The 22,097-nt window shown below is 35.1% G+C and overlaps 1 protein-coding gene and 1 long non-coding RNA gene across 4 annotated transcripts in view; both read left to right on the top strand.

The window, feature by feature from the left end:
• The first annotated feature begins 1,260 nt into the window (after positions 1–1,260).
• Positions 1,261–22,097, top strand: part of LOC127832567 (mitogen-activated protein kinase 14-like) — a 52,496-nt gene continuing 31,659 nt past the window's right edge. Inside the window, exons 1-2 of one of the 3 annotated variants that reach the window (XM_052358096.1) lie at positions 1,261–1,278; positions 3,974–4,188. In XM_052358096.1, the coding sequence (XP_052214056.1) occupies positions 4,064–4,188 (125 nt within the window). In that variant the 5' untranslated portion in view covers positions 1,261–1,278; positions 3,974–4,063. Of the gene's footprint in view, positions 1,413–3,973; positions 4,189–22,097 lie in introns of all 3 variants that reach the window. The other 2 variants (XM_052358095.1, XM_052358094.1) reach the window with 2 other exon arrangements.
• Positions 17,966–19,149, top strand: LOC127832577 (uncharacterized). Its single transcript, XR_008026966.1, has 2 exons — positions 17,966–18,316; positions 18,473–19,149. It is a non-coding gene; the product is annotated as an uncharacterized LOC127832577 (long non-coding RNA).

A 22,097-nucleotide genomic window follows, 5' to 3' on the forward strand; every position in this document is an offset into this window, starting at 1 on the left:
TGTTCTAATAGATGCTGACCCCGTTGCAGAGGAGTATGTGAGAGCAAGGAACAACTCTGCATTGAGATTGATTCACTCTCATTAATAATAACACTAGAATAACAATTTTATCAAAGATACTGACAATACAGATTATGGCTTATACATAATATCATAACCATACTAACAATCATTTATAATAATAATTATTATTATCAGTTATAAGAAAGTTTTATCCCTGATGGAAGAATGTTGACATACTTTCAACCATTCCTTGTATAAACATTATTAAAAAACAACAAAAACAAACAACTGCCACAAAAAACTAATATAAGGTTTTAATTAGTCAATTCATTTTTAGAATGATTGTGCAATACGTTGTCATCTTTTGTAGAGATTTACATATACCTAGTCATTTACTGCTGCATAATTTGTTTTAAAGTTCTAAAATACATTTTTATTTAAATTAGTTATGATTTTTTCACTGAAAAATACGTAATACACAAAATGCCAGCAACAACTTAGTTTGGGTAGGCCCAGTTTTCTGGCTCGCTCTAATATCAGAAACTGACCACACTGGATGACATAATAAAAATTGTCAGTGTGTTACAGTACAATACTATTCACATAGTCATATGTCTGCCTATGCTTAAAATATTTGAATCTTTCTTTTTCTTCACTTTAACTGCAAAGCTTCTCTAGGGCATTGACACACTGCGCCTATACCGGGAGTCTGTCTCACATTGATTTTCATTTTTTTTTTAAATATGTATGTTTTTAAGCAATCCTAGTAGTTAATGTTGACATTTTTTAACAAATTCTGTCTGAACATTTGCAAAATAAACAACACGCCTGCATGTGAACATCTTGGAATACCAAGTAAAACGACGCATCACAACGACTATTTGAAACTAAAACTAGGTAGTTATAATAAGCTTTAATAATAAATGACCCAGATTATATACCCAACTAAATAACCGAAATAGCTTGGGGCCGAATCAATCTGCTTACATTATAATAACAATGTTATTTTTTGTGTTCACGCAATAAGAAAACTAACGAGTACAAATCGTGACGATCTTGTTCGGGGGTTTTGAGTGTACTTTCCGCATCTAAATTATTCACCATTTGCAATAATCATAAAATAGGGTAAGAATCGTTGATATAATACAAGGATACGGTCTTGCATTCCTCACGAACATGTTTATATCATACTGCGCATGCGCAAAACCTGTTGTCTTCCTGTATATCTTAACTGCCTCACGGTCTTGCAATTCTCACGCGACACCGGAACCTGATGTATGCTTCCAACTGTTAAACGTGTAAATTTTAAATTAATACCCAACTGATCATCCTCGTACCGTTTTCAACCCTTACAATATAGGCGCCGGTACATTTTTTCCTATGTAGAAGGATTGTTGTATCGGAAGAAGGCAAGAACTGGAATAGAAAAAATTAAATACATTTAAGCTACGAAACGCATCTCATTCACCCGTTGGGAACAGAAACAATTTTAACACCGATTGTGTAATTCTTAAAGGGATCTTTTCACGGTTTGGTAAATTGACAAAATTGAAAAAAGTTGTTTCAGATTCGCAAATTTCGTTTTAGTTATGATATTTGTGAGGTAACAGTATTACTGAACATTTACCATAGTTCAATATAGCCATTATATGTATCTTTTGACGATTTGAAAACCTTAAAATTATAAAGCGTTGCAACGCGAAATGATTGAATAATTTGGAGAGTTCTGTTGTTGTCGTTTAAATTTACTAAACTTCGAAGATTGCTTATATAATGTATAAAATACTTAATTTGTATATACCCGGCGGAATAACCGAGAGGACTAATGCGTTTTTACTTCAGACTAACTCCAGGACTCCGGGGGTCACTGGTTCGAGCCCTGGTACCGGCTACTTTTTTTTCCTTTTTTTAATTTTATTCTTGATTTTTTACTGGAGCTTTTAATATCTAATGTTTACATTTATCAATATAAAGCATTTAATAACAAACTTCAAAATTTGCCCAAATCTGTGAAAAGGCCACTGTAATGATAGCACTGGTTGTTGCAGATAAACTTTCTTCAAGTTGCTTGTCTATATTCACGGTAACAAATGTACGACTACCCGAAATAACAATGGGTGCTGGAGGTTTCGGTAAATGACAAGTTCGGTTAATTGATTTATATAGTAAATACCGTGGAGGGTTCGGTAAATTTGTTTTTATAGAGGTATACCTACAACGAGGTGTTAATGACACCTATTATTGGCTTACAATAACATCAGGGGCATTTATTTGCAAACTGTGGATTAATTTTGAGTTGAGTATTATTGCTATGCCTACGGTAAAGAATTAAGGGGAATGAATGAGCTACCTCTGAAAAACGAATTCTGTTAGGAAATTGTAGTTAAATTTACGATTTAAATAACGCATTACTTTTTTAAAAATAATTGGTGCTTTTATTTAAATAACATAATAGTAATAACAAATAATGATTTATGGCGGAATCAATGTAAGCTCTTCAATAAAGTTTAATGCTATTTAAAAAAGGTTCTTGTAAAATATTGTAGACATGATTTATTATTTCTTTCTGGTTGAGAAAAACACAAGAAAAAAACAATATATAAAATCTAATACGTGTACGTAATTAATAAAAAGTAATATAATGATACGCGTTATGTTTTATAATTTTGTTAAACGCGCTTGTAATTGAACGTTGAGTTAAGCGAAGAGATACACGTAATTGAAAACTGATAAAAATGACATCTTACACAACGCCAGCAGAATGAATACACTGTGTAATAGCAAGCTGCTGTGATGATCACTATCTTATCAGCTTAATACACAGGCACCTGGCTACTGTACTTGAACAATGGGTTTTACGGCCAAAATAACTGATATCATTTTTTGCCTGAACAAATCTGTTGAATAAAAAAAAAAATAACTGATTGACTTTGTAATCCGCTTTTTATATTTTTTATAATTACCCAATTACATAATAATTTTATTTTTACCACAAATAAACATCCTTTGATGTCACCACCAGTATTTTTTTGTAAACATGATTAAAGAAGGAAAACGTTTGTTTATTTCACAGTTTGAAAGTTACTGCATGGTCGTGTATGTAAAAACTCGGCCACCAGTGTTAAAGCATGTTCACGATCTAAACATACATATTTAGATTATTTTAAGAATAACACCTTATGTGCTGACCTGATTGTAGGAAAAAGAAGCGAGAAATTTATTTATATAAGAACAAATATATTTGATATTAGTATTTTAAACCACCGAACATTTCTCATTATATAAACATGAGGTAGTTTGCCAACATAATGAATATGTTGCCCAGCTCTTGCCACGTGGAGGCCACCTCTTGTAAGAGCCACATTATTATTTTTTTTATCTGATACGCTTTAATTAAGATTTTTTTCAACTAATTGTTTAAAAACATATATTAAAAACAAAACAATCATGACCTAAAGATAAACTTTTAATATATAATTTACCTCCCTTGATTAGAATATTAAAAGGTTGCAAGCCTGGATAATTAATATTAACACTTTGCTAACATCTCTAAATTGATAAAATCAACTCCGTACATTTAAACAGATAATTTAATTAGTGCCAAACAACTTAATTAATGTACACGCTTATCGACAAAAGGTGCGATAATCCCTATTTATACCAATTTACCGAAACCTCCACGGCATTTACTATATAAATCAATTTACCGAACTTGTCATTTACCGAAACCTCCATAACTCATAACAAATATTCCAATTGCAGGCAATGTTAAACAATTAGTTATACATAACCTATATAGTATGCAAAAAAAATCGTCTGCTGATTGACGAGAGTGTTATTTCGAGGGTATTTCCCATTTGTTTTGAGTTATTTCATTGGACGGCTGCATTTATGCCGTCCAATAAACGAGAACTTAATATGTATTGACTGTGTTTTATAAATTTAATTAAATATACGGTTTTAATTCAAGTGTGAAGTAACCAGTCCACAAATACGGGAAGTGAAACTATTTTGGATTTCGCGTCTTTTATCGAGATAAAAGATACAAACGCATGTCTAAATGTCGCACAAAACGAAGCTGAAAGACGGATTTTACCGTGTAGAATTGAATAAAACTGTATGGGAAGTTCCCAACCGATATGAATCCCTGACACCAGTGGGAAGTGGGGCCTATGGACAAGTGTGGTATGAATGCAATTTGCAAATTTACTTTGTCAATGTTTGTGCAAAATTTCTTAGTTTATATGCGCGTTATAGATAGTAAAACATAAGTTTTATTGTGCATCAGCTTAACATATCAACTCGTCCGCATACTGTGACATTAAAGTACAATTTATACAATTCCTGCATCGTAAAAATGCTTTCAGTATTTTTTTAAATAAATGGACTGATAAAGCAGGGTTCCTGCTAGTCCATATAAACGGACTCCCAGAGCCTTTGATAATTTTTGCTATGGCGGCTCTGGGAGTCCATATGCACCCCTTCATAAACATGGGTTCAGTTCAGCGCAGCGTGCGCTTCACTTAACAGACGTGGTTCGAGACAAATTGAGGAAAATAATGAATAAACTTCATAAACATGTTAAATTTACCTGAATGGCAACCTACTGATGTTATCCTTTGCATGAACTCTATAAAATCACAACGATGTTTCAACACACTTTTCTCTCTGACATGTTTATGTTTAAATTTGAAACAGTATATTCTGTATCGAATACCACATCGTTATCGACTTTATAGGCTGGAGCACATAACCCGACGTGCAAAATATTGGTGTACTGCGACCTAACCAATATTGGGTCAATTTTCCAATATGGCGGATACAGCGTACAAAACAAAACTTAAGTCAATGAAATCAATTATTTCTTGCTTTAATGGTACCATTTGGATGAGTTTGTGGTTTAGATAGGTAAACTTTAATAAGTTCTTGCAGTTTCAGTGTTCCTTAACCCTTGCATTTTTGATAACATTTTGCACCCATGGACAATAGAGAGCGCATTGCAACTCGAAGCAGCCCATTGGGCTATAAAGCTTAGAGTTGAATTATTGCAACTAGGTTCCCGCTGACTATGCAGGGTCAGGGTTCGACATTAACTTTTTTTACTGCCAGACCATCGGACCAGCTCCTCTTAAAATGTACTAGCCCGAATCTGATGTCTACTAGACCATAAATGACATAGCAAATAAACAGAATTGTGTCGTGTAACTGTTTAATCAGGTTTTATCAGAAAATAATTAGTGAACACAAGAAAGTTATTTTGATGCACAGAGTAAAAAATAAAATAAAACTATTTAACAACATAAATTGTTTGTTGTAATTTCACTGTATATCACCAGTTAAACAAATGATGTCTGTACAGCAGGTGACATTTATTAAACGTTATCAAATTCTGGCCTCCTTGACCGCTGTGCTCCATGCTACCACAGCTCCAATGGCCTTTTCCATCATAATCTGTGTCAGTTTTACCGTGGGATTCTTCTTTATTAACTTATTTGTCGGACGAAAATCCAATCTTGAACAAAGTCACTTTAAATTACATTCTCTCGTCTGCTACGCCAAAATGTTTACATTGACGATACCGATTTTCGATAGAAGTCGTAAAAACATGATGTAAAGTTCTACAACACTGCAGAAAATCATTAACTATTTCAGTACTGGAACCGAATTTTGAAGGTCTTTGCAAACAGTTTGGATCCAGATGAGACGCTACAGAACGTGGCGTCTCATCTGGATCCAAACTGTTTGCTATTCTGATAGTATTCTTTGAAAATTTTTGAAGAAATGCTAATTTAGAAATTCAGCAGACAACATTTTAGCAGACTACAAATTTCCCAGCATGCAAAGCGTTAATATTCATGACAACTTTACCAATGGAAACAAGCTATTTCTGCGGGAAGCTCTCCTTCGCGTCTAAAAATAGCGATGAATCATGTGAATGCTCCGCGTTTATTTATATACGCTAGTTTTGTTCTGATGTAAATAATGGATACAATAGTTATTTTACACATTAAGAGAAAAAGGTTTTCGGTTAGTTATAGTTATATGAATCAGTATAGATTTTGTATGTACGACCAGTCGGACAAGCTAGCCAACAGTTTTACTAGCCCGACCACCGATCTTACTAGACAATGTCTGCCGGACGTGCCTTAGTGTCGAACCCTGAGGGTTCCTGCTTACTAAAGTTACTCAAAAAAGTGAACGTGAACGTCACCCTATTTTGCTACTTCTATAAAGTTTTTGCCATTATTTTGTCTATTAAATTACCCACTATTCAGACTGTATTCAAGCGCAAATGTCAACATTGGACATTTAAGGTTCATGGGAGGGATAAAATTCATTAAAACTTTGATTTGGTTTTTCTTCATTCAATGTGGTACAATATGGTCAAACTATATATCATTTTAAAGGTAAAGACAGAAAGAATAACATAAACACATTTTTGACATTCAATATTTTTTTGCTTTATTCATATTTTTGTTTAAAACCAATACATTTGTACACTAATTTACAAAATCTCAATCTAAAGTTAGGAAGGATATGCACTACCGTATGTTGAATAAATACAAAGCTATATACATATACAAGGTCAAGTTAGCAACATTTCACAGAAAATAAGTGTCAGAAAAAAACAAATGAGTTATTATTCAACTGCATTTTTTGGATTAATTTCCTAAACAAAATTCTAAAAATAACTAAACTGAGCTACTTTTTAAAAATCCAGGTATGGTGGATAATAAGAGTCACCATTCTATTTCAAGGGCTTAACAATTTTTCTATAACCAAATGGAAAATTTTAAACCATCTCAAATTGAAAGAAATTGCAGACGACATATAGAATTGTAAATAAATATAAAGAAATAGGTTTGACTGGGTAAAAATCATTGTGATAAAAGGAGATATTGCTCATCAATAACAAGATTTTATGAGTTTTGTGCAGACGACTCTAGAAATCATAGTTTTACATAGAAATACACAGCTAGGTATCATAGTTTTTTCTTTCTTCCTTCCTGAACAACTACTGTCCTTGTACCGTTTTCAATAATGTGTTCCTTTTGGCAAACCGAATCTTTTTATACATTTGTATATCGATTCCTTCTACCCATTTTGAAAGTGTGGCACTCGCTGTGCTCCGTAGAAAAAAACGTGCATTACAAATCGGTCGAAATCACGTGAAGTAGTAAGAAAACCTGGTATGTGTACCTGTATGTGTTCACATACCTGAGAAAACACATCATTATTTTGACAGTTGGTTGCGACTAGTAAAACAACTGTTAACATTAATCAGGAAGAGATCGCGCTTAATAACAGAAATGATCACAAATAGATATAATCACTTACCCTATTTCAAATATTTTCCAGCTGAAAATTTTCCCCCACATGTCTTTTTTTAGTGTATTTGTATTGTTTTTCTGGAGCCGAAATGCATCTCACATAATATCCATCCGACTTCCGTTGTTTTCACTTTCGTATTAAAAACTTCGTTTAAAAGAATTATTTTTACATTTAGGTTGTTGAAGCGAATTATTATTATATATTATCAATAAAATAGTATACCGTGATGAATTGAACGGAGTTTCGTATCGATCTTTCTGTCAGTCTGTAAGCGTACTATTTTGTGCGCAATAATACAAGTACATGTGATTCAACAACAATTGTAAACATTGGCGAAATGCTTCTAACAAAGTTATTTTTTTGGAGTGTTTATGAGGTCTGATCATGCAGTTTGCACACATCAACGGAAAGATTACAATCCAATGCATTTGTCATCGTCAACCGTTTGGAATGTCAATTAGGCGATGAGTGAGTTTTTAGCATGTTTCTTTCAATTTTATTAATTTAAAAATGGCTGCCCCCATCGTCATGAAATGACATGTGTTCGAGTTTTGATATTTCTAGATATGTAAAAAAAAATTACTATTTAAGCGTAACTTGCCCTCATCAATGTTGATATTATTCACTAGTTATCAGGGATCATCCTAGCCCAAAATTTTAGGGAGAAGTGACTTCTCCTTCCAATGGTATTGGGGAGAAGTGAGCGGACCTTTGATCACACGCATAAAGATACTTTAATATAAATGGTTCAAAATTAATAACCATACATATATCTGAAATAAAATATGCTGAAACACTAACACTAAACATTTTATTTTAAACTGCCATGATGTTAAAGAGATATTGCTCTCTTAAAAACTGTAAAACGTGTGTTTAATTTGGCCAAAATACACATTTCATTCATATGTAATTACTACTTAAGCCAAGAGCCTGAGGATGTAGGATAAAGGGAATATAGGGCAGAGCCCTACCATATTGTTCTTTTTAGCTCACCTGAGCGATAGCTCGAGGTGAGCTATTGTGATCACTCAGCGTCCGGCGTCCGTCCGTCCGTCCGTAAACAATTTGTAAACATCTTCTTCTACTAAACCATTGAGCCAATTTCAACCAAATTTCATGTGGAGCATCCCTAGGTCATGGGACAAAAGAATTGTTAAAAAAAATTTGATCGCATAACCAAGATGGCCGCCATGACCATATATGGTAAAAACCTTAAAAAATCTTCTTGTCAGAAACCGCTCATCAGATTTTCAAAAAATTTCACAGGGATGACCTTTGAGGGCTCCCCTAAAAAAGTTGTTCAAAGAAATTTGATTCGTCAAAAAACATGGCCGCAGGAGCTCGTTGAACTTTGCATGTTTATTCGTTTTTGCCTATTTTGTAAAAACTTTAAAAAATCTTCCACATTTTTTGTCCGATCCTTTCCAAATTTGCACAGTGTCTTTATATCAATGAGGACACGAACCCTACAAAAAAGCATTATTGGTCCATGAAGTACAGAATTACCTCCCCTTGAATTGAGAAAATGGTGTTTATGCAATAAAGTCCAAATTTTTCATCCAATTCTTTCCAAACTTGTAAGGATTTAGCATGGTTCAAACAAGGGAAACAACTACGGTTTATGCATGTTCTTTTTATTACAGATTTGCCTCCCTTTAATTCATTCAAAATCTCATTTTACAGCAGAGATTCCAAATCTGACCTGTAAATGAGCCCCATATTTACTGCTGGTGCTATGTTACCTTTTCCCATTTGATCATTCTTAAGTATTGGTCTTGTAATGCTGCTACTGCTACTGCTACTGCTACTACTACTACTACTACTACTACTACTACTACTACTACTACTACTACTACTACTAGTACTACTACTACTAGTACTACTACCACCACCACCACCACCACCACCACCACGTCTACTATTACTACTTCTACTACTACTGCCACTACTACTACTACTTTTACCACTACTACTACTACTACTACTACTACTACCACTACTACTACTACTACTACTACTACTACTACTACTACTACTACTACTTCTACTACTACTTCTACTACTACTACTACTACTACTTCTACTACTACTACTACTACTACTACTACTACTACTACTACTACTACTACTACTACAACTACTATTACTACTACTACTACTACTACTACTACTACTACTACTACTACTACTACTACTACTACTACTACACCACCACCACCATTCACAGTGACAAAAAACGTATTCACACAATGGCTGCTACTACAACTTATAGCCCATATAGGGGGGCATGCATGTTTTACAAACAGCCCTTGTTTCTATGGGATTTTAACCACAACTGTGACACGGTGAGCTTATGTGATCGTGTGATGTCCGGCGTCCGTTGTGCGTGCCTGCGTGTGTCTGTGCGTCCGTCCGTCAACAATTTGTTTGTGTAGACAGTAGAGGTCACAGTTTGCATCCAATCTTGATGAAATTTGGTCAAAATGTTTATCTTGATGAAATACGGTTTGGGATTGTATTTGGGTCATCTGGGGTCAAAAACAAGGTCACTAGGTCAAATAATAGAACAACCTTCTGTAGACAATAGAGGTCACAGTTTTCATCTAATCTTTATGAAATTTGGTCAGAATGTTTATCTTGATGAAATCTGGGTTGTGATTTTATTTGGGTCATCTGGGGTCAAAAACTAGGTCACTAGGTCAAATAATAGAAAAACCTTGTGTAGACATTAGAGATCACAGTTTTCATCCAACCTTTTTGAAATTTGGTCAGAATTCTTGATGAAATCTGGGTGGGATTGTATTTGGGTCATCTGGGGTAAAAATCTAGTTCAAATAAATAGAAAAACCTTGTGTTGACAATAGAGGTCACAGTTTTCATCCAATATTTATGAACTGTGGTCAGAATGTTTATCTTGATGAAATCTGGATTGGGATTGTATTTGGGTCATCTAGAGTCAGGAACTAGGTCACTAGGTCAAATCATAGAAAAACATTGTGTAGACAATAGAGGTCATAGTTTTCATCTGATCTTAATGAGTCAGGTGAGCGATTCAGGGCCATCATGGCCCTCTTGTTTTAGTCTTTCTAGGTGCAATTTCTGGTTAGTACATTGCGAAATATTGTCAACCAGACCATCCGTAACATTGCATGTTTATTCGTCATTCTATAAAAATGTTATAAAGGACGTAATATTTTTTTTTTAATCGACGAACCATTCGTATCCGAAAACAACCGTCCGAAAACATGTCAATATACGTCTTCTGCACATGCATATCGTTTGACGGCAGAAAATTAAAACCAGTAACCTGTAACCTAGCAAATACGCAATCAATATATTATTTGGTTGACATATTGCTTTAAAATACAATATTGCAGTGCTTTACTTTGCTAATAGATAGTTTAAAATAGCAAGATTACGGACATTAGCAACATCCATAGATTGTACGGGTTTCGGACAGTACCGAAGAGGTTTCATCAGTTACTGCTCATGTCAGTACCAATCAGAAATCAATAATTAAAAGACCAGACAATGTCTCATGGCGATATAATAAACGCATAACAATAACAATACAAATAGTATATATTCGTAATGCTATATTTTATCCCCTTTGCGCACAATAAGTCACTGTTTAGCATTTGGTTATTTCTATTCGATTTTTATCGCATTTTCACATTTTTAACTGAATTTAAATTGGCAATTTATCCCAATTAATTCCGCACTGTGCAGCAGTCTCAATTTGCAATTTGACTAACAACAGAGAGTAACTTGTACTCTTAAAAACCGCCCGAACATTTCGTGGGAGACTATTCAACGATACATGTTTATGTTCTATGCCGGCCATAGCTTAATTATTTCAAGATTTGTTTTGTTTTATTCGATTATAAATACATAAATTGATGTAACACACCCGTACATTCTGAAATACCCCAAATTGTAATTCTCCCAACTGAGTGTCGCGTGCCGGTAATTCTTATGTTTAAATGGCGTCATTGACTTTTAATGGAATGTTCCCTCAAATATATTATGACTGAAATTTAGCAGTGAGATTCGGACTGTTTTAAGTTGTACAAATCGTCAAGCATAACAATAAATGACCATCATGTGAACAATGGTTGTATTGGTTCCCGGCAGCCTTGACAAATAACAAGAGCCGATGAAAAATTGTAAACGAGGTCGGGAGCCTGGCATTCTATACATAGATGGTTACGTCAATTACACTATTGTCGGTAAGACCGGCGTGTACACAATGCCGCAACTGGAATAAACCATGGCGACTTGCATCAGCGGTCAGTGATGCATAGCAAATCCTCTTGCTATCAGTAGATCAGATAACCGATAATTGCACACAGCAAACAATGGCAGTATTAGTGACGGCATTGCGCACACGTGCGGCAGATTATCAAAGGAGAAAATATAAGAAAATGTCGGCGATTTTGTTTTCGCTTTGATGTAATCAGAAAGCGATATCAAGCATCGTAAGGCGACAAAGTCGCCTACGTCGCCCTCTAGTATGATCCCTGGTTATATAATTTTCCGCCAAAATACGTTAGATAAACATCATTCAGATTTTTGAAAATAATGTCTATTTTTGTGTTTAAATCGCTTTATATTTTGATTGATTTTGTCGATGGTATGAGATTTTGCTGCACAAAATTGGTAGCAGTTTGAAGGAAAACCACCCTTTTAAGCAAATGTGTAAACATTTTCAACGTGACACTCTTCGTTTAGTCAAATTTGAGTTCAATGCTAGGGGTCCCACATTTTTCAAACTGAAGCCTCTACATGAACGTTAAAAGCATAGATTGCATGCATATGATAGCATTTATCAATGCTTTTTTAACTGCAGGAACAATTCTAATTATTACACATACATTTCAACATATCAAATAATGTTAATTGTTGTCTTTACAACTGATGGAAGTCCCTTGGAGGTTAGTCTCATTTATAAGACGCGCTAAGAATTTAGAGATACAGTCCAACCTGCCCGAGCGACCGCCTGTTAATAGCGACCAATAGTCAATAACGACCACACGGATTTCCTCCCGAACGATTTCGCTATAAATTGAACCTGCGAATAAAGCCCACCTGCGAACAAAGACCAAAGACCACCCTTTTACATTCCCAAAAGTCCATTTTGATAGCTTACAACGACCACTGCAATCATAAAAATCAACGATTTTGCAACTTTCAAAAAACAAAATGGCCGCCATAACGCTGTGTAGTCACGTGATACACATCTTACCAGTGGACTCGTCGGTCCCTATGGAAATATCGGCAAGTGACAGTTTAGTGCTATCGATAGCAGTTGTTTGTTTATTTAACACGCATTGCTAATTGGTAGTCGCCTGCTTCTTTTATGCATTTGACAGTTTGTCAAAAGTGTAAAATTATTGCCTTTGTATTAAAGTGACTCTCGATTAATGTACAAATTGCTTAAAAATATCAAAGACAAGTTTGGGGCTTTCATCAACTCATAAAGGAAATTAACGGTTTTATATCAATAACGATGCCTGAAATACAAACATTTTGATAGCCATTCCCTTCTTACATTTCTCCTTGATAAGACGTGCATAGATTATGGACAAGTAATCAATTCAATTTAACCATCATGGCTTCCAAGCCTAAGTTCTTGATATTGGAAGAACGCGTTGCGGTCATTAGTTTGTTAGTTAAAGGACACAGTTGTAGACGAGTGGCTAGTGATCTTAGTGTAGGCAAAACTCAAATCCAGAACATTCTGAATTACATGTACATATACATGTATGTCAATAATTATTTATAAATGTATATGATTAATGAAATGAATAATAAAAACATAAGGGAATGGAAATAATAAAAACAAAACTGTGTTTTCAATCCTTTTTTTATTATACATGCATAAGTATTCAAACATTTAAACAAAAGAACACATACATAGATAAGGTACCTGTTAAAATACTACTAGCATATTTTGCAAAGTTTCAACCGACCCTGGGAATAAAGACCACCTGTGAACAAAGACCACAAGGACCAAATCCCTTGTGTGGTCTTTATAGACAGGTTAGACTGTACTTTTTATATGGGCTAAATTCTTTGGAACGTCTCGTCGTTGAAGGACCTTTTTTGTGGTGGAAACCAGAAAGTTAAAATTTTCATCAATTTGCGTAAAATTGCAAAATAACATTACCAACTCATTCAGTTTTAATTCAGAAGTCCATTTTTACCTCAAATACCGTCGAAGCGAAGTTAGAAAGACATAAATTCTTCAGTTAAACTTCTGCTTAAATCGCAAAAGAATAACAGACCTATAGCCATGTCATGAAACTGATTTAAATATGAACCAATCAGAAGAAGGCATTACGGTGTAACGTGTACGCGTAATTTTATTTAACATGAGCTTTTAACACCGACTTACCTAACTAGATCTTGTATGCCAATCTTTGTCGATTTAATAAGCATATGTTCAAAACAGATATGGTGCAGTTTCTATTCACTGTTCTAAGTTTCAGCAAGTTTGTATGCATTCTCCACTTTCCAATAGACCATAATGCCGTTGTAGACTGATTACTTCCGGTTTCAACGTAATTCTGATATTCCGTTACTGCCGTTGTAAAAGCAAATTGTCAATCCATAGTTTTAGGTAAGAAAATCAATTATCATTTAAAATGGTATTGGAAATAATCGTTGGATGTGTTTGATACATGTAACTATTTTTAATATGTATAATATTGATTTTGATGTGTTGTTAGCCGTATGAATAACTTTTTTGAATACACAATAATCAATGTTTATGGTGGGTGGGGTAAAGTATATTAATGTTGATTTATTGAAAAATAGAACTGTGTGGAGAATTTAACCACTATAGCAATACGGCTGTAAAACAATACATTAATACATATCTGATGATTTTTTTAATTACATTTAACATTCTTGGTTATAATATATTGTATGGTAAACAACAGTTGACATATAGCTACTGGAAATAAAATGTAATTATTGTCACTGTGCAGCTTAACATGTTATTTCTATTTACTTAAGGACACTTGTGTAGTAAAATTATAATACCTAATATTAAAATTCATATGACTAAACTATAATACATCATTTTTATTTATATAATATATTATCTATTTTATGATATCGGATGCCATATGGACCATGGATGTGTGCAAAGTACTATTACACCTAAGAAGATTCAACATATCAGACAGACATTCTCTTCCGCACCATATATAGAATTGGCGTCGTCTGTCCATCCGTATGTCACAAACTTTTCAATGAGGAGAATTTTGGTGCACAAGAACCATAACCCTACACTTTCTTAAATCAGAGTTATTGACCGTTGTTGTTTGTTTATGATGTAACTTTTCAGGACTCTATCTAAGATTCTATAAAAGATTTCTACATAAAACTCAATGTTTTGTGAGGATTCTACCATACATCAAGGAATGTGCACCCATCCATATACAAAATTTTAATTGCGGGTGATACAAATTCAAAAACAATTATTGTTTGTTATGAAACCACTGTTTTATAAACATGCATAATCAGATTGTATATGTATCTCATCAATAACAGTAATAACAAAGAAGCAAAAAACATAAATACATGTTTACACTTATGTTAATACATACACTTTGTTTTGATTATGCAAAAATAAATATAAGATGGTTTGTTTATATAGTTCTTTGAGATAAAAAGCTTTCCATTAACACCAGAGTCCCTGTCTGTCACTGCAGTTGTAATATTTGACTGGCTGCATAACGACACCTTCCGTGATGTTTGATGGTGTTCATGTACTTCTTACAAAGCCTCGAACCTTATAGCCAGTAACGAATCGTTCGACTTATCCTTGTCAAGTCTGAAAACAACAAAAGAATAGCACATTTTAACTGGAGTGCTTTTACTTTTTTTGTCGTTTATTACAAAAATTGTGTACAAATAACAAAGCAAAACTATGATTTATGATATTTAAAAATGTACAATACTGGGTAAGTGAATATGAAGTAAATATTATATTTTAACATAAAATATATTTGTTAAAAAAGAAAATAGATCAAACTTGAACAGGTTGGTATATTTATACCTATGTTCAGTCAGGGACATATACGACATATGTCCCTGGTTCAGTTCAAAATAAATTATTTTGAACAATGCACACTTAATTCAGTATTCCAACATGTATTTGGTTAATTTGACCTTGGACATTTATAACTTTCAGGCACACACAGTCTTGGTTAACAGGACCATCATGCTATTCGTCCATGACAATAAGGCATATTTGAAGGATGCCAAAATGGAATCTGAAACATAACATTTGTGCATCAATCGTTGTCCTGAAATTTTAAACAAATAATGAAAATGTGTTATTTCACCCCCACTCACTACTGTACCACTAAAAAATCAAATTCGCCTGAAAACCCATCGAAAGACAATTACTTGAGTGCATATACACCAAATATAATTTAGGTAACATATCCTACATTATTTGACAAAAATGACATTTTGATACATACTGTATTCACCATAGTTGATTATTTTCGTTATTGCGCAAGAAGAATAAATGTTTACGTTTAACCGGAAGTCATCCGTTGGTTATGCCGAAATGAATTATGTGTTACTGGAATATAGGGAATGTCTTTTTCGCACCTCTGTCTGTGTTGTTTTATGTACTTACATTCTACATTACATAGGACGGTATACTGTACGGTCTGTATCAACATTATTTATGTACAGTATAAAAATACAAGATGTAATTTATTCAGAACTTTTTAATTGTCAATTTAGAAAAAAAAAATTAATCCAGAAAAGTATAACATCGGTTTACTATGTAACGCTCTGCACTACAACAGACGAACGCAAACTGTATTTTACGCTGTTTATTCTTCCACTTTAAACCAGATGCTTTACATCGAGGTCATGTTATCCATTTATATCTACACAGCGAGCGAATCGAGAGATATTGAAAAATTGAATAGTGGTTGGATTTAAATTGCTCAGGCGTGCAAAATTCAAAGTTTCATTACATAATTTTTACGGAACATTATCGAGAAATTAATTATCTACACAGGTATGTAAATATTATTGCAACCCGTTGATATTAAGTGTCTTATATCGGGGCTTGAATGTTGCGGCGGCGGCGCCAAAATCCTTGGGCAACAATATAGACAAAGAAGGCAAAAAGTCCAACACATTTTAAATGCCAGCCCGGTTGGACGCTCCAAATATTACCAATATAAAAAGTATCTTAATATTTGAGAGCGTCAACAAGTTGGACTACCTTGGAGGTCAGATAATCTGCATATGCACTGTTTTCTAATACACAACACATATAAATCTTAATGCTAAATCTTGTCATTCAATCCGTTTACTCTGCCTACAAACTTGTGTATGGCATGATTTTCTCAGCTAGTTACTAATATTGATTTTTAGCATAGGTGCGTTTACGCACCTATGCTTATGGTATATACCACATTTCGAAAATCCACATCGATCGGTTGCCCTTTATGAAGCCTTACCTTATCAAAAATCAGACGAAATATCTATTTAATTTAGTATATGGTCATTCTTACAAAAAAATTTTGGAAACGTTTTTCTAACGTTTTCTTCCAAGAATATTGCTGACACCGTTTTTAGTGAATTTTTCTAAGACCGTTTAATGTCAAAAAATCTTCCTATAACCTAAAACAAATTTCGTTCGTAAAACAATTCTATCTGCACTATAAATCTCAATCTCCTACGCAGTGGCCTCCCTTATACTAGAAGTTACTGACCGGGCGAAGCAAGGGAAGTAACTGCTGTGAGGAGTTTCTATAAAAATCTGCATTCAGAAATCTGTATTCAGAACTCAATCTGTTGTGCACGTCTGCATCTAACGCTTACCACAAGTTTTACGACAAATTCTTGACGCAGACGAATAGGGTAGCGTCTATTTTCATTTGTGAAAAGAATAGTTCGATACAGATCTGTCCGTGCTTAAATTTTGAAAGGCTTGGGTAATTATTTTTCATAAGCGTTTCAAACACTGATGTAAATGGAAAGATTATCTATTTAAATAGTCGGTAATTGTTTGAAATTTTTGATTTGAGAAATTCGCGGATGGCGATATCGAACTACATTATACCACGTGACGCCATTCTTCCCTGTATCTTGCACCTATGCTTTTAACGCCATCGGCGCTCTCGTTCCAGCTGTGAAACCAATTTTTTGTGGTAATTTGCCTTCTGGCAGCCCCAATGCAATGCGTATACACTATATGAACACGTCTCTGATCAATATTCACCTATCTTAATGACTGCAGCAAAAAAGTTTCCACTTTTTTTAACCAAAAGAAAAAAACTAAGCGTTCTCTGCTCTACAAATTTTTAATTCAGCAATCAAATATTTAAAGCCCATGCTTTCCTCGAGGAAGAATGACATGATTTTGTACATGAAGTCTAATTTTCGCATACTTTTAGTCCCAACAAAGGGTTTACACGTCACGATATACACAAAAAAGGTTTATTTGTGGAAAGAGTTATCTTAACTATACGTGAATAATAAAACCTGGCAACGCTTTTTATCCCCAGGCTTTTTGAAAAAAAGCTGGGGATATTGTGGTTATCTCCGCCGTCCGTCCGTCCGTCTGTCCGTCCGTCCTGGCCATTATCTCCTCCTACACTAAAAGCACTAGAACCTTGAAACTTACACACATGGTAGCTATGAGCATATGTGCGACCCTGCACTATTTGGAATTTTGATCTGACCCCTGGGTCAAAAGTTATAGCGGTTGGGGTGGGGCCGCGTCAGAAATTATCACTCATTTTTTATACGCCCGTATAAAATACGGGACGTATTATGTGAAACCCCTTGGCGGGCGGGCGGCGGGCGGAAGGCATCACTTTGTCCGGACTCTAATTCAAATTGTATTCATCCGATCTTCACCAAACTTGGTCAGCAGTTGCATCTAGTTGATATCTAGGCCAAGTTCGAATATGGGTCATGCCGGGTCAAAAACTAGGTCATAGGGTCAATAAGTGCATTTTCAAAGGGGCCACTTTGTCCGGACTCTATTTCAAATTGTATTCATCCGATCTTCACCAAACTTAGTCAGCAGTTGCATCTAGTTGATATATAGGCCAAGTTCGAATATGGGTCATGCCGGGTCAAAAACTAGGTCATAGGGTCAATTAGTGCATTTTCAACGGCGCCACTTTGTCCGGACTCTAATTCAAATTGTATTCATCCGATCTTCACCAAACTTGGTCAGTAGTTGCATCTAGTTGATATCTAGGTCAAGTCCGAATATGGGTCATGCTGGGTCAAAAACTAGGTCAAAGGGTCAATTAGTGCATTTTACTTTGTCCGGACTCTAATTCAAATTGTATAAATCTTATCTTCACCAAACTTGGTCAGTAGTTGCATCTAGTTGATATCTAGGCCAAGTTCGAATATGGGTCATGCCAGGTAAAAAACTAGGTCATAGGGTCAATTAGTCCATTTTCAACAGCGCCACTTTGTCCGGACTCTTATTCAAATTGTATTCATCCGATCTTTACCAAACTTGGTCAGTAGTTGCATCTAGTTGATATCTAGGTCAAGTTCGAATATGGGTCATGTCGGGTCAAGAACTAGGTCATAGGGTCAATTAGTGCATTTTCAACGGCGCCACTTTGTCCGGACTCTAATTCAAATTGTATTCATCCGAAACTTTTAAACAACTTTTTATCCTGCGTCAAAGTGGTATGGGGGTCTAAACAATTATGATTTAAATATTGTGTTTTAGAGAACAAATGAGACTAAGTGTACACTTATTGATATCAATGCATATATATGAATATATCAGTTATATAAGTTGTTGTTGTTTTTTTTGCTTATTTCCAAAACAAATACATCAATCATCAGTGTATCATCTCCAATGGCACACGAATCGGGCGTATATTGCTCCGTCATGCGGCGCTCTTGTTTAGGTTATTTTACATTTACTTCTTTATTTCTACACCGATTCACTTCAAATTGATACTGGACCTCTCTTATAACAATACGGTCAATCTCAACCATGCATGGCCCCATTCCCAACCCTGGGGCGCCCCGCCCACATAGGCCACACCCACCAAAAATTTCCATTTACTATGATTTTTTCATTTCTACACGGATTCACTTCAAATTGATACTGAACTTTTGTTATGACATTAGGGTCAATCTCAACTATGCATGGCCCCAATCCCAACCCTGGGGCGCCCGCCCACATAGGCCACACCCACCAAAAAATTCCATTTACTATAAGTTTTTCATTTCTACACGGATTCACTTCAAATTGATACTGAACTTCTCTTATGACATTAGGGTCAATCTCAACTATGCATGGCCCCATAACCAACCCTGGGGCCCCGCCCACATAGACCACACCCACCCAAAATTGCCTTTACTATAATTTCTTCATTTCTACACCGATTCACTTCAAATTGATATTGAACTTCTCTTATGACTATACAGTCAATCTCAACTATGCATGGCCCCATTACCAACCCTGGGGCGCCCCGCCCACATAGACCACACCCACCCAAAATTGCCTTTTACTATAATTTCTTCATTTCTACACCGATTCACTTCAAATTGATACTGAACCTCTCTTATGACAATACGGTCAATCTCAACTATGCATGGCCCCATTACCAACCCTGGGGCCCCGCCCACATAGACCACACCCACCCAAAATTGCCTTGTACTATAATTTCTTCTTTTCTACACCGATTCACTTCAAATTGATACTGAACTTCTCTTATGACAATATGGTCAATCTCAACTATGCATGGCACAATTACCAACCCTGGGGCGCCCTGCCCACATATGTCACACCCACCCAAAATTGCCTTTTACTATAACTTCTTCATTTCTACACCAATTCACTTCTAATTGATGATGAACTTCTCTTATGACAATACGGTCAATCTCAGCTATGCATGGCCCCATTACCAACCCTGGGGCACACCTAGGTCAAACATTCGGCGTGGGGATACGCGTCGGCCTCTGCCGCGCCATTTCTAGTTTGGATATTACGTTTAATTATGCGAATTGAAAAAACTTAAATTGTATAATGTTGTTGTTACATACAAATGTATTTGTCACGTGATTTAAGCATGTTCAATGGGAATTCCCCCATCCCACAAAATGGCAACAATTCACTTTGTATGTGCGTGCTGTATATTGTGGGAGTCTGTGTTAATGCAATTCTTAAACACACTGTCAATTTTGGCGATATTTAAGTTTTGAAAATGGAAATCGTAATTACACAAGATTATCGGGAAATAGATAGTGTTGGAACATCAAGCGATCAACACATACGTTAGGATTTACTAAAATACTGAAAGAAAAATGGGACGTCCAAAATTTAAGGCTTGGAAGTCAGGACTTCCAACTTTTGAAAGCTAGTGGAAAAATGTATTGCTAAATCCAATTTATACATGTATGATCTAAATATGTTGGTATTGCATCTGTCCATTATTCATGACAAAAGGAATCATGACTAACAGTGATTTTTTTACAAACTGCCATAAACAAGTCCTGGGACTTGATGACTTCCAAATGTACGAGTCCAAAAATTGAAAGAACGAGTCCAAACATTTTTTTAGCTCATCTATTTTTTGAAAAAAAAAGAGCTATTGTCATCACCTTGGCGTCGGCGTCCGGTTAAGTTTTGTGTTAAGGTCCAGTTTTCTCATAACGTATCAATGCTATTGCATTCAAACTTGGTACACTTACTTACTATTATGAGAGGACTGGGCAGGCAAAGTTAGATAACTCTGGCTTGCATTTTGACAGAATTATGTGCCCTTTTTATACTTAGAAAATTGAAAATTTTGGTTAAGTTCTGTGTTTAGGTCCATTTTATTCCGTAAGTATCAAAGCTATTGCTTTCATACTCGCAACACTTACTAACTATCATAAGGGGACTGTGCAGGCAAAGTTATGTAACTCTGACTGGCATTTTGACAGAATTATGTGCCCTTTTTATACTTAGAAAATTAAAAATTTGGTTAAGTTTTGTGTTTAGGTCCACTTTTTTCCTAAAGTATCAAAGCTTTTGCTTTCATACTTGCAACACTTACTAACTATCGTAAGGGGACTGTGCAGGCAAAGTTATGTAACTCTGACTGGCATTTTGACGGAATTATGGGCCCTTTATACTTGAAAATTTGGTTAAGTTTTGTGTTTTGGTCCACTTTACCCCTAAAGTATCATAGATATTGCTTTTATACTTGGAACACTCGCAAACTATCATAAGGGGACAGTAAAGGACAAGTTGCATAACTCTGGTTGTCATTTTTGCGTAATTATGGCCCTTTTTTGACTTAGTAACTTTGAATATATGGTTACATTTTCTGTTTAATTGATAAGCTGCACATTTTGAGTGGTGGAAGTTCAAGGTCATCCTTCAAGGTCAAGGTCATCCTTCAAGGTCAAAAGTCAAAAAACAAATAAAAATTTTCAAAGTGGCGTTATCATGAAGCTGCACATTTTGAGTGGTGGAAGTTCAAGGTCAAAGTCATTCTTCAAGGTCAAGGTCATCCTTCAAGGTAAAAAAAAAAATCAAAGCGTTATCATGAAGCTTCACATTTTGAGTGGTGTAGGTTCAAGGTCAAGGTCATCCTTCAAGGTCAAAGGTCAATTTTTTTTTTTTCATTCAAAGCGGCGTTATCATGAAGCTGCACATTTTGAGTGGTGGAAGTTCAAGGTCAAGGTCATCCTTCAAGGTAAAAAAAAAAAGTATAAAAAATTCAAAGCAGCGTTCTCATGAAGCT

The sequence above is a fragment of the Dreissena polymorpha genome, chromosome 5 (assembly GCF_020536995.1).
Source record: "Dreissena polymorpha isolate Duluth1 chromosome 5, UMN_Dpol_1.0, whole genome shotgun sequence".
NCBI classification, from domain to species: Eukaryota; Metazoa; Mollusca; class Bivalvia; order Myida; family Dreissenidae; genus Dreissena; species Dreissena polymorpha.